The sequence below is a fragment of the Ruditapes philippinarum genome, unplaced genomic scaffold, assembly GCF_026571515.1.
Source record: "Ruditapes philippinarum isolate M1 unplaced genomic scaffold, ASM2657151v2 ctg3175_1_1_1_1, whole genome shotgun sequence".
NCBI lineage: Eukaryota > Metazoa > Mollusca > Bivalvia > Venerida > Veneridae > Ruditapes > Ruditapes philippinarum.
The window spans coordinates 101,131-127,090 of NW_026856929.1; the positions used below are offsets into that span (position 1 = coordinate 101,131).

Genomic DNA, 25,960 nt, shown 5'->3' on the forward strand with positions numbered 1-25,960 from the left:
TCATTATTTCTTAATTACGACTGTAAATATGTAATGTTGCCATCTAAATTGTATAAACCTAGCAAAGTGAATACGAAATCTATCCTGCCTGTCAATTAATTAATAATTCTGAAATTATTAAGTGCAACAGCCTACATGTATGTTTAGCTCTAATATTTCATCATTTTTCATGAAATCAGTGTAGATAAAGAAACTTAATATCAGCTAAATGTATGGTCTGTTATGTATTTAATTTATCCAATTATGCAACACACAAAAAAACGAACTGTCGAACAACATGTTTGTGACAAGACGCCGAGGTAATGACCTGGAATCAAGATTCTTTTGATAGGCTACTGAAATCGCCTTCATCAGGCTAAGTGATAATCAAGTGGTTCATTCAATCCTTTACTTACTTGTGAGTGCTCATATTGCTTGGTGTCATTGCTTCTTTTATGTTTTTAACTCTTTAGTCCAGTGTATCGATCATATTATTTGCTTTTATATGGAAATAAACGTATGTAATAGACTTGTTTATATTAGTTTTTTCTTAGAATATTGTATAGGATATGACTCCATGTTTGTCAAAATGAATTGGTCTGTAATGGAAGGTCTGTAATACAATCATAACCAAATATGTTGCTAGTATTTTGTATTCAACAACTAACAACAGTTAAATTAGTGTAAATTAGTGGGCTTTCGTGATATTTTTAGGGGCACTGATTTATGTCGGTTTGAAACTTGTCAATACTTGTAGTTATATATTTTTATCAGGTAGCTTGCGTATGGGATGATGATCGTTCTACCCACTTGCTAGCATGCACTCTTTTAATAAAAATGATGGGGGGGGGCTTGAAAAGCAACAAACAATTAGACACTGTCTTTTATCGGGATAAAAAGTAGCTGGTTTGTTTAGAGTAAGACCTCACACTGCTCAAAAGCGGACAAATATTAGTTTACATGTTCAGCATTGCTTAAGAATTTGTTATGAACACCTTTGGTTATAGGAAGTAAACAAAAAAGAGTTGTGAATCGGGACTGCGTCGTATCCCTCATTTTGTAAACAAAAGTATGCCATAGTGGAAGGCAAAATCTATGTTTTAGTCCATTACTCTTCTCATTTCTTCGCTTCATATTAAGTCCATTTGTTTTGCTAATCCGCTTTGAAATATAACGCAGTTTACATTGTTTTATCCACTGTTTTACCCACTGGTCGTTTTACAAGACAAGACTCGTTTTATAATTTAATATGAATTTCAAAATATGCCTCAAAGTTCCATTGCAGACAAGTTGAGACAATTATACTTGTAAAGAAAACTTAATCAAATGATAAAGTAATTGTCAATCGGGAACATTTTCGGGTTGTCCATAGACATATACAAACACACACTAGATATTTCTTACAGTTCTGCACGGCTTGCAGAATAAATTTGCAGTCTAACGGTTCAATGTTAAAATTAAGCTTCCGAGAGAATAATCAGAGAGATACTGCAGTGTTCTATATAACTAAATTATTTACCTCGATCGCTTAGTCATTTAGTCATTGAATATAATTATACCTCACTTTGTTGCGTCGATCAGTTGGTCAGTCGGGACATCCGCCAGTGCGTCAGACGGTCCGTCCTCAATCGACATCAACGTCAGTCTCAATCGTGTCCGTTCTATAAATCGTATAGACCTAGAATGATTTTCTTCAAACTTGGCTCACATATTTACCTCAAAAAGACGATTGGCGGAACCCATGTCACCTCTGTACCAGCTCAAGGTCAGGTTCACCCGTGATTTGAAGGTCAAATATTAATTTCGTGTCCGCCCTGTAAAACTTATATATGTCGAAAGATTTTCGTCAAACTTTGCTTAAATGCTCGACTCAACAAGGCGATATGCAGAACCCATGCCGCCGCTGTTCCCACTCATGGTCTTTACTGAAGGTAAAACATTAAATATCAGACATGTATGTATGTATGTATGTATGTATGTATGTATGTATGTATGTATGTATGTATGTATGTATTCTATGTTTAATGAGGGTCCATCCGCCCGGTAAGGCACTTTCGTTGTTGAGTACGGACCCCGGAATCATGCCCTTAAAGAGTTAACTTTGAACCACAAATTGGTCATAATTTACACCCCACCCCCATGCAATTTCCACGTAGTATTAGCCAAATATATGAATTTTGAGCCAAAAGTAGGTCGCTGTACGGCAGTCAACGAAAATGTACAGAAACCTGAAACAATAATGAAAGGAAGTAGCCCTTAAAATGGCACCAAGCAAAGGGCCTGCGTTACAAGGCATCTATCTGTGCTAAGGGCTCACGTACCCTAGCACACCATCCTCGTCGTTTCTGCCTAAATCTTAGGGCCACTCCCCACGACATAAGTCGGGACACTGGCAGCTGGTCTGTAGTTTTGGACTTTGTTTATCTTTTTTTTTATTTATCACAATTTCTTCAAATCTTCTGCCGGTGTGCTGTGCCTTCTCGGCGACGTGCACGCTCCGAGGGGAAGTGAGAAGAAATATCAGACAATTGGACCGTATTCTCTCTATAAATACTATATCCTGTGATGGCCGGTAGGGTCCATTTTCCAGCAGCAAGAAATTTGACAGTCCGTTTAAAAATGTCGCAGGCAACTTTTAAATCTGCGATATTTGATATTGAAATTGTAAAAAATGTCGCAGCTTATATAAACTTGAGTTTTTATGTCGTAAAATGTGGTGTTTTACGAAGGAAATCGCGACTTCTTCTGTCTAAATAGTAGGCTAAGTCATGCAAACATATGCCTACTTTAGGTAGCCGATCGAGGCCATTATAATCCGCGATATTTTGTTTTGATGCATACCTCGTAAAAAGTCGAGTTTAAGCAATAAGTCTTGACTTTTTATCTCGGGAAATATCTCTGTGCAAAAAGTCGCGGCTGAAATTCCTATTACTCGCCGCAAAATCTTTTGAGAACGTTGTTGAGAAAAAAAACGTCGAGGCCAATAATTGTTCCCCTCGACAGTTTGTAGAATTTCTACAACGTTTGCAAAAAATGTCGCGGATTTCTTTCTGTTCCTCGACTTTTTATAGACATATGAGGGATAAAACGTAGAGTCAAACCATGGACGCTACCGGCCACTGGTGTCAAAATGTTACTTGCTGTTTCACAATTTTGTTATTAAATAACGAGGTTTATAAGTTCCCGCGACATTTAGTACAGAGCAGCATGTCTGTAGAGTATTTTTACTGCAACAGCACTGTTCCATTGTCTTGGAAGGAAGCACATGTTTGTGCTGCATTTAAGAAAGGCGATCCTTCTATGCCACATAACTATCGTCCAATATCCCTACTATTCTGTCCTAAAAAGGTTTTTGAACGTGTTGTATTTAAACATTTTTATAATTTCTTTCGGGATAACAACTTTCTTTCCACTTTACAGTCCGGTTTAACACCAGGCAACTCATCCATCAATCACCTTAAGTCCCTTTTGTTAAGCTCTAGGTAAGAAATCAGGACAGTTTTCTTTTATATTAGCAAAGCTCTCTTGATAAAGTTTGGCAAAAATATCTCATTTTTAAATTAATTAAAAACTGCTAGGTTGCATGGACGCCTTCCTGCATGGATTTCTAACTACTTCTCAGATCGTTGACAAGCTGTAACTCTTCCTGGTACAATGCCAAATTTGTTAATTGTCAATTTCCCAAGGCTCCATCTTAGGTCCCTTGTTGTTTCTTGTTTACGTCAATGACATTGGCGATAATCTAGGTTCAGTTGTTCATTTATTTGCTGGCGATACGAGTATCCATATCATCAGCTGCCAAAAATTTGCAATCAGATATTGATACAATTTCAGTTTGGGCTTCTCGTTGGCTAGTAACCCTTTATCCATCAAAATCAGAAACTATGGTCATTTCTCGATACATCCATGACGGGCACTCTGATACCGATCAAAAACAACTTGGCGTTACCTTTTCAAACGACGGATCGTGGTCTATACATATCAATTCTATAAAAGGACGAGCTTGGATGATAATTGATAAAAAAATCAAATAATGGGATCATTTAAATTTCAGGTAGATCCCTTGAAACCCTATACCTTACATTCATCAGACCTTTATTAGAGTATGCAGACGTATTATATGACAATTGTACCAAATATGAAAAAACAGAACTAGACAAAATTCAAAACGAAGCAGCTCGAATCATTTCTTGGGCTACAAAACTTGTTTCTCTCCATGAACTTCAAAAGGAAGTACCCAGGGAAACTCTCCATACTCGAGGAAAAAATCACAAGCTTATACTTTTTACAGGATGACTCACGATCTTACGCCAAACATCTTTTTTCTCTAGTACCACCATCCGTAGGCAATACCTCTAGATATAACTTACGTAATGCGGAGGACATCCAAACTGTGCGCACAAGAACAAAGCTTCATGGATACTCATTCCTACCCTTTGTAACACGGGACTTGAATGAACTTTCTTCCGAAATTCGGAATTCTTCATCACTGTTATCTTTCAAATGAAAATTGAAACATAATTTAAAATGTCCAATTATTTTTACATTTGGAATAGAAAACTGCAAGTTTTACACACACGGCTTCGCACCGGATGTAGTTCACTTATTCACCTACTTTTCAGAAACAAAACTTTTTCTCAGTCAGAACTACGAGTATGTAGCTGTGGTCTTACTGAAACTACATCCCATTTATTTTTCATTTGCCCACTTTATAATGGAATAAGAGAAGGTTTCATGAACATCTTATCAAACTACTGTATTGTAACACTACTATATGGCGACTGTAACATGAGTAATAATAGTAACTGTAATATTTTTCTTGCTATTTAAGATTATATCAGCAAAAGCAAGAGATTTCCGTAAGAACGATATTCTTATTCTATCAATGCCATACTGTTAGTGCCGTCTGGGAATATTGTCTTTTCTCTGCTTTCTTACTTCTTCTTTTCCTCTCTATTTCTGATAGTTGATTTTTTTACATTATAATTTTTTCAAACTTTTTTACCAACTACGAACTTTCTTCTTATTAAGTAATTACTCATTGTACCTCCAAGCATATCCATATACATACACACTGCCAAATTTAAGCAAATAAAAACTAGACGACCTATATCGGTTCTGATCCTTTTTCATTCATTTCATGTCTTGTATTAAGTTTTATTTGTAAATTGTAAATGTGTATGCTGTACTTGTTTGAAATAAACCATGTTTAAACTACTACAACATTTTTATTTTTTTTCCAAAGTAAGACTTCTCAAAATACTAAACCTTTCTAGTGTAACACCTCTCAGCAACAACAAAACCATTTGCCTCCCAAGTTATGTTGTTCTGTAATCATAGGATTACTTCCCTTAGTTTTATGTGCGCCATTTAAGAGGTGTAAATAAATGGGAAAAGTTGCGAATACTAGGTAATGTTTGTTCACTTGCATTTAACATATGCTCTGGTTATCTTTAACCCAGTTTAAATTTGTTATAAAAACCGAACTACGTTTTGCGAAAAGTTGTTCTAATTATAGACTATTAGGAGAATCTACAGTTTAAGGTTAGTATTTGTTTTGATATTTGTGTTGGTTATGTTTTCAGGGATTCTGTATTTATCTCTTTTATTGATAAATTTATGTGTTGTATTAATTTGCATATATTCATCCATATGATTCTCAGTTGTGTGTTTTTATATTATCATAATAGATATATTGATGATATGCATGCATGTTATATGTTATAAATGTTCCCTTTTTTGACATGCTATTTACTATACGTACTTGTAATGTGATAAGATGTACTCAAAATAATATTATTAAGGTTAAGTTTAAGTAGACCGAAAATAGGAAGTTTATACTTCGTTTAAATTGTTCCCCACGTGATAGATATCATAATTTTAATCTGTCGTTTGTTACAAAATTGTAGTAGAAATAAATTGCGGATATTATAACTTTCCGGAATATATAAATTAACATCAAAATTGGTATAGCGTACACGTTTAACAGCTGCACGGATCCATATTCCACGTTTATCTAACACAAAACGTATTATTTACAAATTATCTGAAGTTAGCCTGTAAATACAACATATAATGAGAAACTTGCACGTTATACAGAGATTCCAGATTTTACTTGTGGAGGATCGAAGACCCCATGTGCCCCTCACTAATGTAGAACTACCGACGTTTCGTAAGCTGACTGAATAGCTTTATTATATGAAAAAAATATATAGATCTATATTAAAAATAACTAAGACTATTAGAATAAGCAAAATTGTCAAATTCAAATGCAGATAACCCATTCCCCGATTTTGTTAACTTAAAATGTTTTCTATTATATTCTTCTTCAAAAATCATGGAAAGTTCAAATAAATCTTATGGAACAGTTTTAATTCTGTTTATAACAAAACTAGTGAACTTTCTTACCAGTAAAGTTAATATTACCTTCTCAAATATCAACAAAAGGATTTTAACATTTTACCAACCCGTCGTTAATTTTGTATATTTTAAGGAGTATTTAGTTAAAATTATGAATAAATGATATTGAGAATTACTTTTCTCGTTTCAGGTGTTTCAAACACTATCTCCATCACTTTATTTTAAAACGAGGCCTAAGAATGTCTAGTTTGGAAATTGGGTCGACATTAGATCGAAATTCTACTGAAAAGTTTTTCATTGAATATAAAGGATTCTTCAGTAACCATCTTGCGCATGGTGTTGTAGCTCTTCACAGGCTTGGAGTCCCTAACGAGAGAATCGAAAGATTCATTAAATGGTATTCTCCGAAATTGGAGTCGACAGAATCTGACGTCATCGACGATCGACCTTTCGAAGAGCTGAAAGGCCAGCGTTCTGCTTATTACACAATATTAAAGCACTACGAAAACTTACTAAGGGAGAAATACAAAACGGTCGACGAACTTATCAAACACGAGTACCCTGATGTGTCAAACGGTCTTTGTGGTTCGGCATTGCATGGAACTATCCATCTTGGGTATGGTTATTCCGTTCAAAATGAACGAATCATATTGGAAGGCTTAGCGTATACGTACCACTCATATCGGCCAATCGTCATGACAAAGTCGGAAGAGGATCTTGCAGCGTTCGGTAAAGGCACTGTTGACATCACTGAAGCCCTTAAAAGTCTTCATCTGAAAAAAGATCTCTCTGTCAATATGGAAGCTGCTATCAAAGAAGATCGCTGGAAGCCCTTGAAATTAGGAAGATTTCAGCTACGTGTGTTCTACATGTTAACAGACCATGGCGATTTCCTCACTGACATGGTTCTGTCCCTTGCGTTTGGACCGGAAGTAAGAACCGCTGACGGGTCTCTGGATCCAGTTAAATTTGGCAGACGACTTGTGTATCTGAGTATGACAGTTTATGCTCTGGCAGCAAACAGAAATGATTTCTTCCTTCTCCATGGTGTCACGTGTGCTTGGGGCCTGCATATGATTATGCCATTGATGTCAAAAGAAAACGGGATAAAAACTGCAAGAGATTACTTGACCGTACTCCTTGCCGTATATGTTGCAGTGGGGTCACCGGAACTAAACGTTCCTCTTTCGGAAAATGAGTTCACTGATAAAGATTGGACTGAACATATTGCCAAAACTGTTGAAGTTGATAGAGACGAGCACTGTTACAAGCTCGTGCAGGTTTGTTATGAAATGGCGAAGGACGCTGGAGAACACGGCGAAGATCCAAAAGTTTACAGTCAAGCTGCAAAATCTGCCATAGATCATGAGTTGTATTTTTACACAGGATGATCAAAAGACTTTCCTCAAAATGTGCTAAGGAACATTTACTCTTCAGTCGAAGGAATAGCTATTGTGCTAATTATATTGTCACATTGTAACTTCCAAGTAATATACATGTAACAGTAAATCCATACTGTTTTTATCTGAATGTATGACCACTGATTTCTAAAATCGAGGACTTCATGTACTTGTATGATGAAGTTTCCAGAAAAGAAAACAACACAATTTAAAAAAAAACTTTAACTTTTGCACGGATATGTCACCTGTAATATACTGATGCCCTTGTTACGAAGAACTAACTTATATATGTATACACGAACATTGTTCTGATTCTGTTATTAGATTATTAGATTGTTTGGTTAGAGATCGGTATTGCTGATATGCATTTTAGACTGTTTAATGATGCTTATGGGTAATTAAGGATGTAACATACAATTAAGCGAAGCTTTATATATGAAAATAATTATTCTTCTAAAACAATTTCCAAACATCCAAGAATATGTTAAATATGTACAACAATTGCTTATATAAAAATTAAAATTATTGCATTCATTTTTTATTGAAAAAAAAACTGGCTTAGACTTTATCGAAAAAAAATCTCATTACCTCCCTTTATTTACATGAAATGTTTAATTCGTTAATATTTTCCAAATTATGCTTTTTGGAATTTACAATATTGATAAATGTTCATTTGAGCGTTAGATTTATGATATAAAACCATAAAAAAATATGTTTCAGGGTCCTGCACAGAGTGACTGATCACATCAGTGTAAGGTTATATTCATGTACCACATGCATGCTGGAAAAAATGTCGTCTGCTATATAATTTATACCGTCTGCTTAATTATGTATTTTTATCCAATGATGCTGGACATTAAAAAATAACAGTCGAACAACATGGTTCCTGACAAGATACTGGGGTACTGGTTCGGTATCAAACTATTTTCATAGGCTTTTGAGATTGCATAATCCATCATGTCAATCAATTATAAATGATTCTGAAATTATAAAGTGCTTCAGCCTACATGTATGTGTTTGTTCTAATATTTCATAATATCAGTGTAAATTAATATACTTCTGTAATTCAATACATTCTAGCTTAAAAATTTAGTCGTCTGCTAAATATATCGTCTGCTAAACCAGTTATGCTCAACGAAAAATTGTCGTCTGCTAATTATTTTTGACAGGCTTCAGCAGGCTGAGTGATATAAATCAAGTGTAATTAAGATCCATGATTAAGATCCGGGATTCAATCAATCCTTTACTTACTAATGAGTGATTATATTGTTAAGTGTCATTGCTTCTTTTATATTGTTTGTGTTTATATAGAAATAAAAAGTATATATTTGACTTGTTCGTTTGAGTCCTTTCTAGAGTATATAAGTAACTCCAAGAGTGCCTTAATTATGATTCTATACATCCTATGTCTGTTAGTGAATATTTTGAATGCATACGATGTGTCACTCTTACAAAGAAATTGTTAATTACAGAAAATCCTGTCAGACTGAACGCCGAGGTATGACCAAAATGTGCTTAAACTGACGAAGCAATAAATCAAGTATTTTAGGGCTTTTGTGATTTTTAAGGGTCACTGATTTTGAATCGTGACAGCGAGACAGCGCTTTTGATTAAATGACGTGACTTAAAAGAAACAAACAATCAGAATTTTAAGTTCTTTTGCTGGGAACAAAAAGGCGCTGGTTTATTAAGAGTAGCACCAATAGCTTTGCTCTGAACAGAGCAGGCAAATATTGATGCACATGTGCATTAGTAATAAAGATCTATGACCAGTGAAATAGAAAAGGTCTGGGAATCGGAACTGTGTGGCATATCCCTCATTTTGTACATAAAGACTGACATTTTGCAGATGACCATAAAACAATGCAAAAACAGATTCCGATGATAAACTTTAATAGGGGAAGTAATGCAAACATGAGTGTACTATATGGTAAATAATTTACCTCCCTTTGATCGCTAGGCCAATGAACATAATTATTTTCGTTTATATGTAAATGTTTCTTGGTAATGTTTAGACGAAAAACATTTAGATGCAACGGACTTTATTCATTTATTTTCCCGTATTAAATGAAGGAAATGATGCGTAAATGAGTCTCGGTTAAGCTTCGTAAACATTCCATGAGAAAGGTGATTTTCAGATTCATACATATTTTTCATATATTTTCATATTTGAATTAATTGAAGATCACTGCAAAATGAAGAATCTTAAAAAATTTACAAACAAGTCAAATTTTTCCCGTAATTAACTTATTATTATGATTTTTTTAATAGTACCCGACTTGGATTATTTGGACAGTAAATTAAGTTCACAACGTATGATGTAATATAATTCATAAATTCATGTGCTATTTATATATACAATAGCATATTCCGCATGTACTTAATTTATGCACTGTGTTACGAGTATATAATAAATGTAAAAATTATGAAACCACGTTACTACTCGCGTAGGTTATCGGCTTTAAAAAATCCTCATTTATTTACTTGATAACTTTTATTGTGATAAACACAAGTTAATTAAATCAAATTTAACTACAAAAAAATACGCTAGAAAATTTGTACAAAATGTTCTGTTACATTAGGCAATATTTAAGCGACAACATTATATGTTGCCACATGGACTTATGAAATGAGTTCTATTTTCGGATTTGGCATGATACAGCTATTTGCATATTTAAAAGAAAAGTTGATTTAAATATCAGTCACTGTCCATATAATCTATTTTATCACCATCTCTCTTGGAAGGACTTCTTTTATACTTTACTTTTAAATGTCCGTTGGTATTTTCTGAACTTATATGGCCGTTTCCTAACAAATTACCGTTGGCAAATTTCTTTGGACTATTACTATTACAGTTTTCATCTTTCGATGATTCACTGTCCTCACTCTCTAGAACTTCTATTTCATCTTCAATGTCACTTTTCTGTAATTGAGCTTTTCTTGTACTTAGACTAGATGAACTATTTGAACTACTTTCTCCAGCGGATGAACACAATTTATAGTTAGTAAGTTCCTGAAACTCTTTACTTTGATTGTTAGCATAATCTTCGTTTGATTTATCTATAGCAGTCTTTATATGATTCCCTTCTATATCACATGTTACTAAGGCAGACGTGATGCGGATTTTAGTCTGAACATCCGTTTCCGGTGAAGACGCGCATGCGCCTTCGGTGTTCACTATCACGTGTTCATTTAAAATGTCGTTTTCATCGTCAGTTTCTGTGTCGTAATCAACAGCATCGTACGGAGGTGGCTCCTCGTCCATTCCGACAACGACTTCATAAGACGGAGGTGCATAAAGGCGGGTCAAAACGTCACCATTTGTTGACTTCCGGGTTGGCTTGCGTTTCTTTTTAAATTCAACGGTAATGTTTGTGTTGATCACCATTCTGAAAGCATGAGAAAATTAATTTGATAACCATACTGATGTTATCTTTAAAATGTGAAAATCTATTCTTCAGTATGGACTTTTATGCAAGCCTTAGCTAGTTTATACATACGGCACAGTCACGCGACGGTGACTTTTTATTACAAAAAGCAATATGTTTAGATTCAGTTGACTTGTCCATTAATAGCTTTTTTCAGTTAGTGATGGAGAATATATAGGTCTCATTTGCACGGAGAACTTGTCAAGAATGATGCATTAAGACAAACTGTTAGGATTATGCTCGACAGCTAGTTTATTACGATATATACAAAATATAATTGCTTTCAAATACCTCTTATTAATTCTCATCACGACAAAAACTATAACTCCTGCTGTGAGAAGGAACACAATAAATGCTACCGAGGCCGCCACTACCGCGGTTATCTGTCCATCTGAAAATTATACAGACATCATATTTATTGTATGTATTTATATAGTTACATCTGAAGATTTCAAATAACTATATTTAGATAGACCCATGAAGAAAAAATCTCCTGAACTGGAAGAGGGATTTCAAAAAGTTTGTTTCATTTTCTTTCTCAAATAAAAATATGTTCACTGTAATCGTTTGCCCATGTATTCATTGTTTATCCAACTTATGTATAGTGTAATGTTTATTAAATAGCAAGGTGCATATTGCATTGAATATTATTAATCGACGAAGTTTTTTTTTTGTATTTTTACTTGCTTGAACAGAACAAAACCAGATTCTAACCCCATGGTTTCCACGCGTTTGCAAGACCTTTATCACAATTTAATTCATCACTCAGATCATTATTGCCGCAATTGTTGTATCCATCACACCACGTGCTTAAAGGAATACATATGTCCTTCCGGTTACACCGGAAATAGCCTGGTCCACATCCGCCACGTGACTCTGAAAATGATAACAACGATCCGTAGGATAACAATTTTCGGAGCTGTATTAGATCATTGGTATTTTTAAATATTATTCACAAACTATATTCTAAATTATGGAGGAATCATAGAACAAACATAATGATTTATTTACTCTGTGTGTCGTTGCAAATTAAACTGAACAGAAAAAAGTGTACATAATAACTCTTAATTAAAATCAAAATATGGTAAACAAGATCAACAAGTAAAGGCGGAGTTCAATGAACACAACCCCAATACGACCCAGCAACAAGAACCAGTGGCAAGGAGCCCAGGAGGAATCCAAACAAAACAGGACAGGGCTCATGGCAGAGCACGGACAGACTAATCACTGAAATGATACTTTAAAAGAAATAATAGTAACAGACAAGGAAATTAAAAGAAAACAAATAAATGATTGATTAAAAAGCCCACAAAGTAAAGGGATATAGGGGAAAGGGATACGAAATTCGGGAAAGGGAGGGCAAAACAGGCCCTTAAATGGCTACCTCCTTTCATAATCGTCTCAGGTTAATGTATTTAGATTCTTATTGACCGCCGTACAGTGACCTACTTTTGACTCCGATCTAAATTAGTCGAAATAATGTGTGCCATTTTATTGCAATTTACACATGGTATGGTAATGTTTAAGCACAGACAATCATTTCTTGTCTGAGGACAAAGATTTAAAATATATCGAACAGTTAACGACACAATCATTAAATTTTGAAGATTTGGCGTTTTCTCTTACCTTTGAAAGAAGTGATGAGGATTCTAAAACCATCATACACCAGTGTTGGTTTGCCTTGATAGTCTAGTTTTAGTTTGTTGCCACTTGTGACGTAGTCAGACAACCCACCAGATACTTTACTATAGTATTTGTCATAAACTCCATAAAGTCCCTGGGCTGGGGATATTTTCCTAGCTATATTGCCTCCTTTGTAATCATAAATATGCAACCTGAAATACATTATTAAAAATATGTTGAATATTTATGTTAATTATTGAAATGTCCATTCAAAGCACACACAACGTTCGCTTAAAGCAAACGAAGCAAATGCAACGTTTGCTCAAAGCTAACCTATACATGCTAATTAAAGCAAACCAACTTTTTGCCCGAAGCAAACGCAACATTCACTCACAGCTAACCTATGTTTGATGAAAGTAGACCAAAGTTCAATTAATTTACCTAATGATCATTCAAAACATAACAATGCTTGCTCAAAACAAACCAAAGTTTGCAAAGAGCAAACCTTATAATCTCTGAAAGCAATGCAAACTTTTGCTATTTATAAGCAAATCAATGTTTGCTCAAAGCACACCAATGTTCGCTCAAAGCATACACCAATGTCCGCTGAAACTTCGCTCGAAGCATAGCAATGCTCGCTTTTAAAAGCACACTAGATTCTATCTAAATTCGTATTTTTTCTGTTAAGACAAAAAATACCAAAAGCAAAGATAAAGTATTTGTTGACGATGTTGACACTCGATAGGTAATCTGAATGAATTACCCTACATCTATATTTATGTTTCTCACTTTCATATTTCAGAAATGCTATTTATCATTATCGTTTAGTGTGTAAGGACATGTTGAAGACTTAAAGCTATCGCTTGTTAACAATTCACGGCATATTAAACCGCTTGTTTGCTTCTTGATAAGACTTTTTTCTGTGTTTATGGCGATTAGATGCAGTAGTTTCAACATTGTCAACATAAGTGGTGACTAAATGTACTCTCAGAAAACAGCTGGAATTGTTTGATGAACACTTGCAATGCACCAGAAGCAAACTAACAGCGTAACAAAAGCAACTAAAAAGACGTTTCGAGATACACTAAATAAGGTGCTATTTGGTTGTAACTGATAAGAATGAAATACGAGAATAATCGAGTTGTTTACAAGAACTCATTAACAAATCAACTTGTCTTAATGGCATTAGGGCAGTTAAAAAGTTGGGTTTGGGTGCGGATATCTGTCATTATTTCAAACTAGTGTTACTGGTTTTTATTTAGGGGCATTTGAGTTTTCCATTTTGTATCTTTAAATATATTCAGGGGCGGCGGGAACAAGCTACTAGTATATTTTTGTAAAATACCCCTTCATCAAGTACGTTTATCTTATTTGTATGTTTGAAAATAATTTTGAACATTGTACCTTTTCTATTCCGTTCTTACCTGTCAAGATCTTCTTCGTTGTCTGAAATTTCTAAAGATAAAAAGTGCACAAGGAGTTTGCGCGTCGGTGACGTCACAATGTTGATGTCGCACGTGAGGAAGTCTTTCCGGTAGTCCGGTAAGAATCTGTTGGTGAGTTCAAGCACGAGAGAGTCGTTCACCTCGACCTTACGGCGGTTGAAATAATAGTGGGTCATATATCCGTGCGGTGTGTGATGACCTGGATTGCATTCTGAAACAAAAAAAAACTTACATATTTAATCAACCGTTTACATGCAGTGGCACGTAAGTATTCTTTTTTTTATTTGTATGAAATACAGCCCTTAATCTTCAAATATATGCTGACCGTCACAAAGCAGACGATTCCATTTAACTTCCAAGTTTCAGTCTATGTAATAAACACAAGAATTCTATAAAAACTATGCGTGTCGTATTTGAGTTACAGTAAAAGTTAAAGAAAGTTAAGTTTAAAAGGGAAAAAAGTCAAAATAATAGTTCAAACTATTTAATAAGATGAAAGTTATGTGTAAATGCATTTAAATTAATAGATTTTCCCCACGCATGACATTAGTTTTTTATGAGGCAAATTACTAAGCAAGTATATTTTCGGTTACAGTGCACGTATCTAGTTCACATCTTTGTGACCGTTTGCAAGTACAAAATGTACATTATTTAATAAAAACAACGGACAAAACAAGATGAACTCGAAAAATGGACAAAACAACAATGGAATTGGCTACAAAGGGGTCTTATCCGGTTATAAAGTAGCTGGTCTTTGAGTAAAGTAGGATCCTAACTGTATGAAGCAGTGTTCTTTGGTCCTGTTATAAAACATGCGTTTCCATGTATGAGGAGCCCTGTGATTTGGTCTATTGAAGGAAACGGCTTAATTCATTCAGCAAAAAAAATCTACAGTGCTTCACAAAAATATTTGCGCACCCAGAATAGGGATGAAAAACTCACCACGGCTCCTAGTAGCCAAGTGACGAAAGGTAAAGCAGTTAAGGCCGAGATCGTTAAATGCAAGGATTAAGCCTGTAAAATGTATTTATTTTTATTTTTATTTTAATTCTAAAAAAATGTTTAGAGGATCTACTTGGTTGTAAACACTAATAATTATCTTCAAGGATTGTTAATACATTTATATGTTTATATGTTTTAGCTGCGAACTTCAGATTAGATAAAAACGATGAAATAGTGGGTATAAAAAACGATTAGAATATATAACTTTCTCGAACAAGTCTTTGCAACATTACACTGAGAAAATAGACTCCGAGCTGTAATTGAATTACACGGCAATTTATTAGCGTCTTGAGCACATAAATCTCACGTCCACAATAATTTATTTGGATATGATATTAGGGTATGCTATCAATAGGGTATTCAAAGTCATATTCAAACGTCGCCGTATTAATATGCATGAGTTATTGATACGTATTTAAAGACGCAGGAATTTATGAATACGTATATTCATCCTTTACCGTATATACTTCAAAGGATGTTAAAGCGACGGAATAAATTTTTGTTCAATTGATATATTTCTAATATTACAGATGTCAGATGTCGGAAATTAATTAAGCATTAAATCAAGGCGATGAAATACATATTTTCGACTAATATTGATTTCGGATAGAGTTTCCCATTTTATGAATCTTTACATTCTGTATGTAAAATATACGAGTTGTTCAGGAATTCATGACATGTAATGAATGATGCTATTATAACTGGTATATATATTATTACATTATCGCATCTGGGTCCCTTTCCCACAGTGTTGTTTTGTTATTTTAGATTTTGTTTGAGAAATCGCTAAGCCTGAAAGAGAACGAGGATATTTTCTATGGAATGAAAAAAGACATGTTTAAACATTGACTCTACTAAAAGCTATAAATTGTGAATCATATAATAAATTCATAAATGTAAATGTGGTTGTTTTTCCTCTTTCTCGTTTTCTTCGATATTTTTTCCGCCTGAAATATTTAACTTCAAATCAAATCCTACATGTAAAATAAAAAGTACATCAGAACAAACATTTTTAGTGACAATTATCAATTTCTTAACTGTAAGAATTTTATATTTATTTATTTATATTTATTTTTATTTTCTTGTTTGAAATGGGCATGATATTTTTTCAGGGTTTAGTAATTTTGTGAAAAAGGAAAATGGTTTTAACACCACAATATTAGCATTGTTCTGTTCACCGTCTTGTAATACATGTTATATGCAGCATAACCCATGACTTACAATAGATTATTTTTTTCAATACAAAATATTTTGTAAAAATGATACATATCACGAATAAAAAAAATCTCTGGAAAACATTTTATTTAAAGTCATCTACATGTGCTAGAATTTTTTTTCCATAACAGTTAGATTAGCTTACTCGGACAATGTTTGAATCGACTCTCATTAATTTATTGATTGATATACGTTTCTATTTTTCATATGCATGCATGTAAAATTATAGTGTTGTATATGGTTAATAAAAAATGTTTTGTAACTTTTGTTTAATAGCCATAAAGAATTTAGTTGCGTAATCTTTGAACATTTATTCTCCAAAAGAAAAAAAAGAAAATAAATAAATAAAATCAACAAACAAAATAAAAAAAACATTAAATCAAAGATAAAATTGATAAAATTATCTGAAATTTCCTTTTTGAAAGTTATATATCTTGAAAGATTAAAGAGTATTCAGTTTAATATGTAACCTTAACCCACAAAATGTTGGTTACCTGTATGTAAATCTAAATGTACAACTCTTGTTTTATGTAGAAATCATTGCGCGGCACAATTCACTCTCATTTGCATTTTAAACAGTAGAGCACACGGTATATTTATATAGTATCGCGATATATTTGACTCTAGTGTTTATATATGATAAGAGAAAATGCTCCCCAGCTAAAAGACGGTAAGTTTGAATCATATCGCAAAAGTCAGCTGATTCCGTTATCAAATTCATGAAAGTTTTAAATTTCTTTAATTATTATAAATACGTCTTGTGCAAATTGAATTTTCTTTATTCAATGAAATTGTTGAATTTATGACCATTTATCAAATATGTATACATGTACATGTATACTTTTTCATATACAACGTGTATGCAAGAGCTACACCCATACCCTTAACACCACCCTCGCAACATCTCAATTCTGCCCACCATTGACATTATAAATTATTAAGTATAATAGAGAAAAACAGAATCCCTAAAGAACTACCAAATTGACAATATTGAAAATGTTGCCGGCTCGGTTTAATTGAGCCTGTTCATGGACGGTAATGGAAAGTGCAAGATACCGCTCACGCCCCCTAGCACCGTTCAACATTTAAACATAAAAATGGTGAAATTTTGAATTTAGAAACATTCGAAAATGTGTTCATATGGCGTTTTTTTATGTAACCTTTAAAAACGTGACACTTTCGTACCATTCCAAAACAAGCGGCGTATGGTCCCAAAGTCAAAGAATGCGTGTGTCCTAAACGAGAAAACAATGGGCGAAATTAAACAAAGTTGAATTTTGAAAGAGGATCAGAGGTTAAGAAAAAAAAGTAAACCATGAAAATCAAAGTACTTCATTCAGTTTAGATACACATATTTAAAACGGATGGAATTTCACGATTTATGCTTTGCATGTTCTTATAGCTTTATAATTATACAAATTGCACATGGTATTGTATATACAAGCATTAAATGTCATAAATGGAGAAAAAACTAAAAACGAATTTAAAATTACAAAGCATCAAACGTTTTCCGGATTTGAATGGGTGTAATTTACTCAATAAATGCGAACATTACATGAAGTTGTCCCTGAATTTGCTATAGACATTGGAGAACGGATGAATTTCCTGAATTTCGTGATTTACAATATTTATCTAAGCAAGTTAATGTCAAGTCTAGAAAAGACTTTTAGGAAAAAGTCATCCGTTCTTACTTAATTCCCTTATCTTCAGATTAGAAACCTAGTTAAAACGTCGTTTTCTCTATCGATTTTCAAATAAATCATTCCTTAATGGAAAATATTTGTGCTGTCACGTCAGTTTTAACTACCGCCATTTCCCGAATATTATTCCACTACGGAGACGCTAAGTGGTTTCTATGGAAACCAAAGTCTCCAAGCCGGAAGCTGCGAATTGTGTTCTACTTCCGTTGCACGCGCTCATGAGCAGTCTCCGTGCGCAGTGAGAGCCTTTTAATTGCAAACGAGCTTTTCTCAATTTCAAACTGATTTCAGATTGATCGAAAGATCCGTGATTTCTTTGAACAGAGTGCTTGCTTTTTTCTACTTCAAACACGTTTGTATAACAGTATCATTTACAGAACTCGATAAAAAGGTTGAAAATAAGACTTGAAGCATAGACAAAAGCATAAATTTATACGAAAAGAATATGGAAATGATTATTCAACGAGTAAAATAAATGTACTTTATGTCTGGAATATGGCTTAGAAGACGAATATCATTTGTATGTTGTTTTTAACAAATAGATTACCATTTGTATGATACTGAAAAATAAAGAATTATTTTAGGGAATATCTAGGCATAAAGTTTTTATTAATGCAAGTCATTTAATTATATCTAGGCACCCATTGTATATTTAAAAAATGATTTATATTCATATAACTGTTTATTTTTCTTTGGGTTCATATCGGTATGAGGCACGGACTCGAAAATATTAAATTATTTTTTACCAGATACAGTCAGTGTACCATTTATGAAAAACAAAATCTGTTATTAAACCGGTGCTAGCGGGGTGGGGGCGGTGAGAAGACTATGCCATCTATTTACCTCTGCTATTAATTCATGACCAGGCTAAATCACACCGAGCTTAAACATGTTCAGTTTTTCCGTGTTCGGCTTCACCCTGATGGAACCGGAAGTGGTTAGCCATCATGCAGTCTGACCAGGCTCTATACTGTTAGCCCATTCTTTTGTATTTCATATCATAATTCTTTAGTATTTCATATTGTAATTCTTTAGTATTTCATATTATAATTCCCCAAATTTCATCTAGATTGTTTCAAATTCAAAGCAGGACAAATCCGTTCCACAAATTCAGCAGTAAATGGTTTATGTTTCGCAACGAAAATCATTATTCCGTCATGCGGGACCGAATTTGTGACAAAATAAACAAGAACAGACAAGACCAGACTATATGAATGTAACTCATTAACTCCAGATTATTCATTTTATTGAACTTAAGCACTCAATTAAGTGATAAATTGATTAATTTCACAACAGGCAATTTATAAAACTGTTGCATCGATACACGTTATGTAATGGATACAAGAGCCCCGCCGGTGCAGCCTCTTAAGATTTCGCTAACGATGTATTATAATTCAAAAGAGATATTTCATAACCTCTAAATGGACAGCTAATGGAAAACTGATGTTAACTTTAAGTGTTGTGATTCTCGTGGGAGATTTTATTGGCTTGTTTGTACATTGGCCATTTTAACTGCAATCTTTCTACACTAGAACATAATAATGCCTATTAGAGAGGTGTTAAATCGATCTCGATAATTCCCATACCGATGAATACATCTGAGAAAATAAATATTTATATTTCCGCAGATTCCAAGCTCTATAAAGACTTGGGAGTTGAAACGGGTGAATGATGCAAGATGTGTTCAGGGTTCAAACCCCTGGATCCACTTTTTTTTGCACAAACTTCGTTTTTTCTGAATATTGTTCAACTCGCGATAATTAATAATTTTATTTCTACGGTCCCAGATGTGACTTAGTCTAAGATGTGACGCAGTCTTGCGTTTTCGTAGATCATGACAAATTCGAAACCTATCAATCTAGTAAAACAGACTATAGCTACCGAGAGACGGGAGACTGCAGAAGAAAGCAAAGTTGTGCAAAATATAATGTTGGTCAAAGCAACACCAATGGTATGGATTGAACAGTATGAATATGTGGCTAATTTCTGCATATGTAATACAATCAGTTAAAAGAAACTTGCTCTAATACGACATTTAAGTAACTTGTATATTCTGCCAATCTGTAGGGTATTTTAATTCGGCGGCTCGTCCCTAATAACTTCCACATGTTAAATTATATCCTTAGATATTTTTAAACATTTTAGATGGTCATGAAATCTAAAAATATATTATATATTTAAAAACGATTAAATAAAAAAAAACGCGATTAGTTTAAGAGTCGCTCCTTGAGCATTAAGACAAATTTGTCTTTATATTTAGTACCTCCTTGCTTATTAAAGTCATGTCAACTTTGTACTTGATCTTATTTAAATATATTGAATTTTTGTGTGTTTTAGTTCATATAAGTATATATATACCTTCAATAATTTAAAAAGTCAACAAATGTCCATCCCCTCTTGTAATGTCTTTGTGTAATGAACACTCCAATAATTTAAAGGCATGGTGAAAATGTTTGTTTTGTTGGGGAATTCGGAGGGAAGTTGGTGTCTGTTGCTTACAAGGGAAAAGGAGGTTAAAAGGAGTTTTAAATGTCATAAATGTATTTTAATTCATAAACGATAGATCTTTGAAAATACTTAAACCAATATCTTTGTGATTGTCAAGCTAAGAAATGATGTTTTCAAAAAATGAATTGTATTTTTTTATCAAATTTTATTTAATAAATTATATAATAATGATAATAATGGTGATAAAAATAATTTTATGTCTGATACAGTTTCTAGAAAGTTGGTTATACACCTGAATATTCTTTTGGGTTTTGTCGATTATTAAATTTAGTGATTTTTGTTTGTATGGAGGTCAAAATGTTGTTTTGAGTTTCCTACTGTTGCCACAAACCATTTTACACTCATCACTATTTACTTCAAATAATTATAGCAATAAAAAAACACAAGAACGTTTGCATTTTCTATAGAAAGAAAAAGATATTTAATGTGCCTTAATGTTTTGTTTTTTTTCTTCTGGAAAAATGCACTATCATTTTTGCACCATCTGTCACTCATATTTGCTATTGAATTTTTATCAAAACATTGAATTATAACGTTATCGACATTTGATAAGTTCAAATATCGAAAATATCAAATGATGGCACTAATATTTTCTCAACGGGAACAAAAATATTATTTTAGTCTCAATATCAGGCATTGTTTAATGTCATCGGCCATGCGGATAAATATCCAAACAACCAAGTTCCCATGACCCGTAGACACAAAACAATCCGAAAACCGTGGAACTGTTCTTTTATACAAACCAAATGTAAATGCCATCGATCCGTACACGCAAATTTAAAACAAACATTTATTTATACTGCATTGTCAATTATCTTTTGTACTCATTTGATGACTTTTGTAAAATGTAGACACTGCGACATGTGTGTTAATTGTTTCAACGGCAGAACGTGCTCTGACATCAAAGAAGTCGTGATTAAGTACATTAAACATCTGCGAAATGGCATGTACATGATAATGGTATATGCTCATACATAAAAACTTGTCTATCTTGACACTGTTTCTTGGTGTCACGTACTGGTACATACATACACATATCCTTGTTCAAATTTGATTTATTTGTAGTTTATTTCTATTACATAGAACGTTCATTTGGAGGACCTTCGGAGGACCTTTCATGACGGAAAACCCCAAAAGTGTTTTTTTTATTCTCTGTGCAAGTGTACAGCACAAGTAAATAGTCCAATTTAAAACATCTAAAACAGGAATACATGTACATTTATTGATAAATTAATAACGAACTCACAATTATTTGGTTTAAGGTCGAGCGTTATACGCAAGAAAACCCCACCCTTTCCTCCTTTAAATCACAACTTCTCTAGATTTGTCTCGGTTGGTTTGAATGTTGTCAGGTGAATAAATACACAAGACAGTCCGTTACGTTAGTAAAGGTGATAAAAAGTTACCCTACCATATCTTTCTTTAGTTCTATTTTACACATTTTTTCTCGTGCCACTTTATTATAGATGAAAACAGCTCTTGTAAAAGAATTGTCTTAACGTTTATTTAATTATCGACATATGTTTATAAGAAAATTATATGAAATATTTTTTTACTAATGATAATTAATCTACAAATGTATATGTATATACATGACATCAAAACGTTTCTAAGTTAAAGAAATTTTTCCCTGACGCTGCTCGTTATATTGCATAGTATTGTAATATTTTGAATCTTCTTTTATATTTTTATATACACGCATTTTACTTTGGGAAACCAATGTCAAGCTTCACAGGGGACAAACTGCGTCTTTACCTCTGAGCCCCAAAAACCCTTTCCCCACCCGAATCTCGTTATCATTAAGTACCCTTTTGCTTTATTTTTATTAATCAATTATTCATTCATTCATTTATTCATTCATTCATTCATTCATTATTCATTCATTCACTCATTCATCCATTCATCCATCCATCCATCCATCCATTCATTCATTCATTCATTCATTCATTCATTCATTCATTCATTCATTCATTTATTTATTTATTTATTTATTTATTTATTTATTTATTTATTCATTTATTTATTTATTGTATTATTACGTAGAAACCTATGGGTAAATTCGATGTTTGTTTTGCATACAATATTTGACAAATTTTGATAATGAATAACCTCAATATTTGAATGTATTAAAGAAGTTCAGATTTATTTATCTTGGCAGATGTTAAAAAACGAAGTATCTTTTTGTATCAATAAGCAGTTGACAGATGTAAACAAAGGACAATGCTACATATTAGATTCATTCGGAAATGAAAATATTTTTTACGAGTACGTTACACTTAAACTTCAAGGTGTGTGTTTATAAATATACGTACATGTACATGTATACTGTATATATTATTACAAACGGACGGCATAATTCCCATTGTTTTTAAATTCAGTAGTAAAATCTAGCCATTAGTTTAAAGCAAAGCTGACATAACTTGAGATAGTATCTTCATTGAGTTACGACATTTTTGTATAACAAATCAGTTATGACTATTCATGGATTTAAACCTTAATAATGATACATTTGAAACTCTGTTGGGCATTTTTAAACATAATAGAACACATCGATGCCTTGTAAGTCGGAGATAATCCTTGCTTTTTTAAATGATTTTTAAGTTCTTTTCATGGGACAAACTACAATGTAATAATAATGTTAGTCAACCATGAGTAATAGATTCAAAAATTTATACATAATTATAAAACTAAAGACGATTTTTTACGTTATAGTATGTAACCGCCCATTAGGAATCTTTTACAACGGAAAATTAATCCTGTAGATTTTAACCCTAATCCGATAAGCTATTTTAATATAATGTCATGATACGTATTGCATGAAATAAAATCATAAGTAAATATACTTTATTTTATACAGTTATTTATTATCAAAACTGACAAATAAGTAATTGTGTTTAATTCTTAAAACAAAAACTTTATGTCGTATAATAAATGTTTAAACCTATCACTACGATTGGATAAACAGTAGACAACAAATAATAAATACATTTATAAAGTCATTTATTCTGATCCATTCCACTTTTTTCAGATTGTTTAAGTATCTCATTTTTATTAATTTTGTATTACCATTTTTAGTTTCTTTCTTTCTTATTTTCTTTCTTTCTTTTTTACTTTCTTTCTTTCTTTCTTTCTTTCTTTCTTTCTTTCTTTCTTTCTTTCTTTCTTTCTTTCTTTCTTTCTTTCCTTTCCTTTCTTACTTTCTTTCTTTCTTTCTTTCCTTTCTTACTTTCTTTCTTTCTTTTTTACTTTTTTTCTTTTTTTCTTTTTTTCTTTCTTTCTTTCTTTCTTTCTTCTTTCTTTCTTTATTATTTTTTTTTAAATCATTTATTTACTTATTCTTTATTTATTGCATATTATTATTTATTTGTTTATTTATTTATCTCTCTATTTTTTATTTTTATTTATTTATTGGGAGAGATGGAAAGGCAGAATATCATTTGTGTATGTTATTTTTTTTTCTCAATCGACACTCGACACTGATTAAATTGTAACGATAAAGGAAGTTATATAAATTATGTTTTTTTAACCAATGGCCCATATCATTTCAAAATAAGATAGTGTTTCAAAAAGACCCGAATGTCTTGAAAAATCTCCCAAACAAATCTTAAAGATAATAAAAACAAATGAAAATGAAAACTGATCCCAAACCAGTAACGTATAACACTGATTTTACTTAGCTTTTTTACCCTATAACACATTAAAAAAACTTGCCGGTAAAATATTAATTATGTGTATCAGAAAAGAAATATGAGTTCATGTAAGCTTTTATTTCTGCTATGTAATTAAAATTGAAATATTTATTTTAAAAAAAAAGAAAGTATATACAAGCATAGAGAAGGGGGTGAATGAAAATTTAAGACAATGTATACATAATAAAAAATTTACCTGACAGTTGCAGAGCGACGTAAATTCCTATAAAGATATATGTAATCATGATAAAGAAAAGGTTTTCCTTAAATTCACTGCATAACTACATATAAATAACTGTCGACACTACGGCGTTCAAGTACCATTTAAACTAAACACATCAGATTAACTAATCAGTAAACCAGACTTATGACAAATTGTCACGTGATGTCAACACCGATCACGTGACCAGATATAAAAATAGACGCATGCGGATTCGAAATTCCGATATTGACAAAATGAAATGTTAATTTTGAATAGGCAATAATGTAATTAGAGTAACTTTGCTGGAGTAAATATTTATCAATTGACAAAAATCAGTCTTAGTCTGATAGGATATGGTAGAATAAATATTGGATTACTGAATATATTAAAACTTGATTTCGAATTCTTTTCAATGTTTGTTAACTTCGCGAGGCATTATTTGATTATTATGTTTACAAAGTCAACATTTTGTTTGGTTCGGAAATATGACTTCAGATTCCTTCCTGTTTTAAGTGTTTGAAAGGTGAACTTTAAAGTCATTGCCGCGTATCTTAAATCCCCGGGATCAAAGATGCTCGATTTTTTTTTAAAGCTTTAAAGCTTTTAAATAAAATGTGGTGATCTTTTACACATTGATTCTTCTATGCCAATATATTACGTAAAAATAACCAAAAATAGGGAGAATGACTAAGCGCTCAATTTGATTTTTTTTCTCCAGTACTGAGTATCATAACTGACTTTGCAAAGTTAAATACGCTTTAAATTGGTGACTTTATTAATTGGTTTCGCTATTGCTGGTAATCTCCATGGCTGGTATTTCTATGGTTGGTATCACTATGACTGGTATCTTCTTGACTGGTATCTTCATGGTTATTATGTCCATGACTGGTATTTCTATGGTTGGTATCGCTATGGCTGGTATTTCTATGGTTGGCGTCGCTATGGCTGGTATTTCTATGGTTGGTATCGCTATGGCTGGTATTTCTATGGTTGGCGTCGCTATGGCTGGTTTCTCTTCATGGCTGGTATGTCCATGACTGGTATTTACTATGGTTGGTATCGCTACGGCTGGTATCTTTATGACTGGTATTTCTATGGTTGGTATCGCTATGGCTGGTATCTTTATGACTGGTATTTCTATGGTTGGTATCGCTATGGCTGGTATATCCTTGCATGGCTGGTATCTTCATGGCTGGTATGTCCATGACTGGTATTTCTATGGTTGGTATCGCTATGGCTGGTATCTTTATGACTGGTATTTCTATGGTTGGTATCGCTATGGCTGGTATCTTTATGACTGGTATTTCTATGGTTGGTATCGCTATGGCTGGTATCTTTATGACTGGTATTTATATGGTTGGTATCGCTATGGCTGGTATGTCCATGACTGGTATTTCTATGGTTGGTAT

At 32.9% G+C, this 25,960-nt stretch overlaps 2 protein-coding genes across 3 annotated transcripts; one reads left to right on the forward strand and one right to left on the reverse strand.

The window, feature by feature from the left end:
- The first annotated feature begins 5,335 nt into the window (after positions 1-5,335).
- On the forward strand, positions 5,336-9,071 carry LOC132748172 (uncharacterized). 2 transcript variants are annotated; one of them, XM_060737726.1, is made up of 2 exons: positions 5,336-5,389; positions 6,530-9,071. In XM_060737726.1, the coding sequence occupies exons 1-2, from the start codon at positions 5,367-5,369 to the stop codon at positions 7,728-7,730; spliced, it is 1,224 nt and encodes a 407-aa protein (XP_060593709.1). In that variant the 5' UTR covers positions 5,336-5,366; the 3' UTR covers positions 7,731-9,071. The 2 variants fall into 2 exon arrangements, with proteins under 2 accessions (XP_060593709.1, XP_060593710.1); XM_060737727.1 differs by having other exon boundaries at positions 5,346-5,523.
- A 1,186-nt stretch (positions 9,072-10,257) lies between these two features.
- LOC132748173 (uncharacterized) lies at positions 10,258-24,711 on the reverse strand. Its single transcript, XM_060737728.1, has 6 exons — positions 24,546-24,711; positions 14,215-14,446; positions 12,794-13,002; positions 11,882-12,043; positions 11,459-11,558; positions 10,258-11,128 (listed from the first exon to the last, which is right to left on the reverse strand). The coding sequence occupies exons 1-6, from the start codon at positions 24,592-24,594 to the stop codon at positions 10,438-10,440; spliced, it is 1,443 nt and encodes a 480-aa protein (XP_060593711.1). The 5' UTR covers positions 24,595-24,711; the 3' UTR covers positions 10,258-10,437.
- Between the last annotated feature and the right edge of the window lie 1,249 nt (positions 24,712-25,960).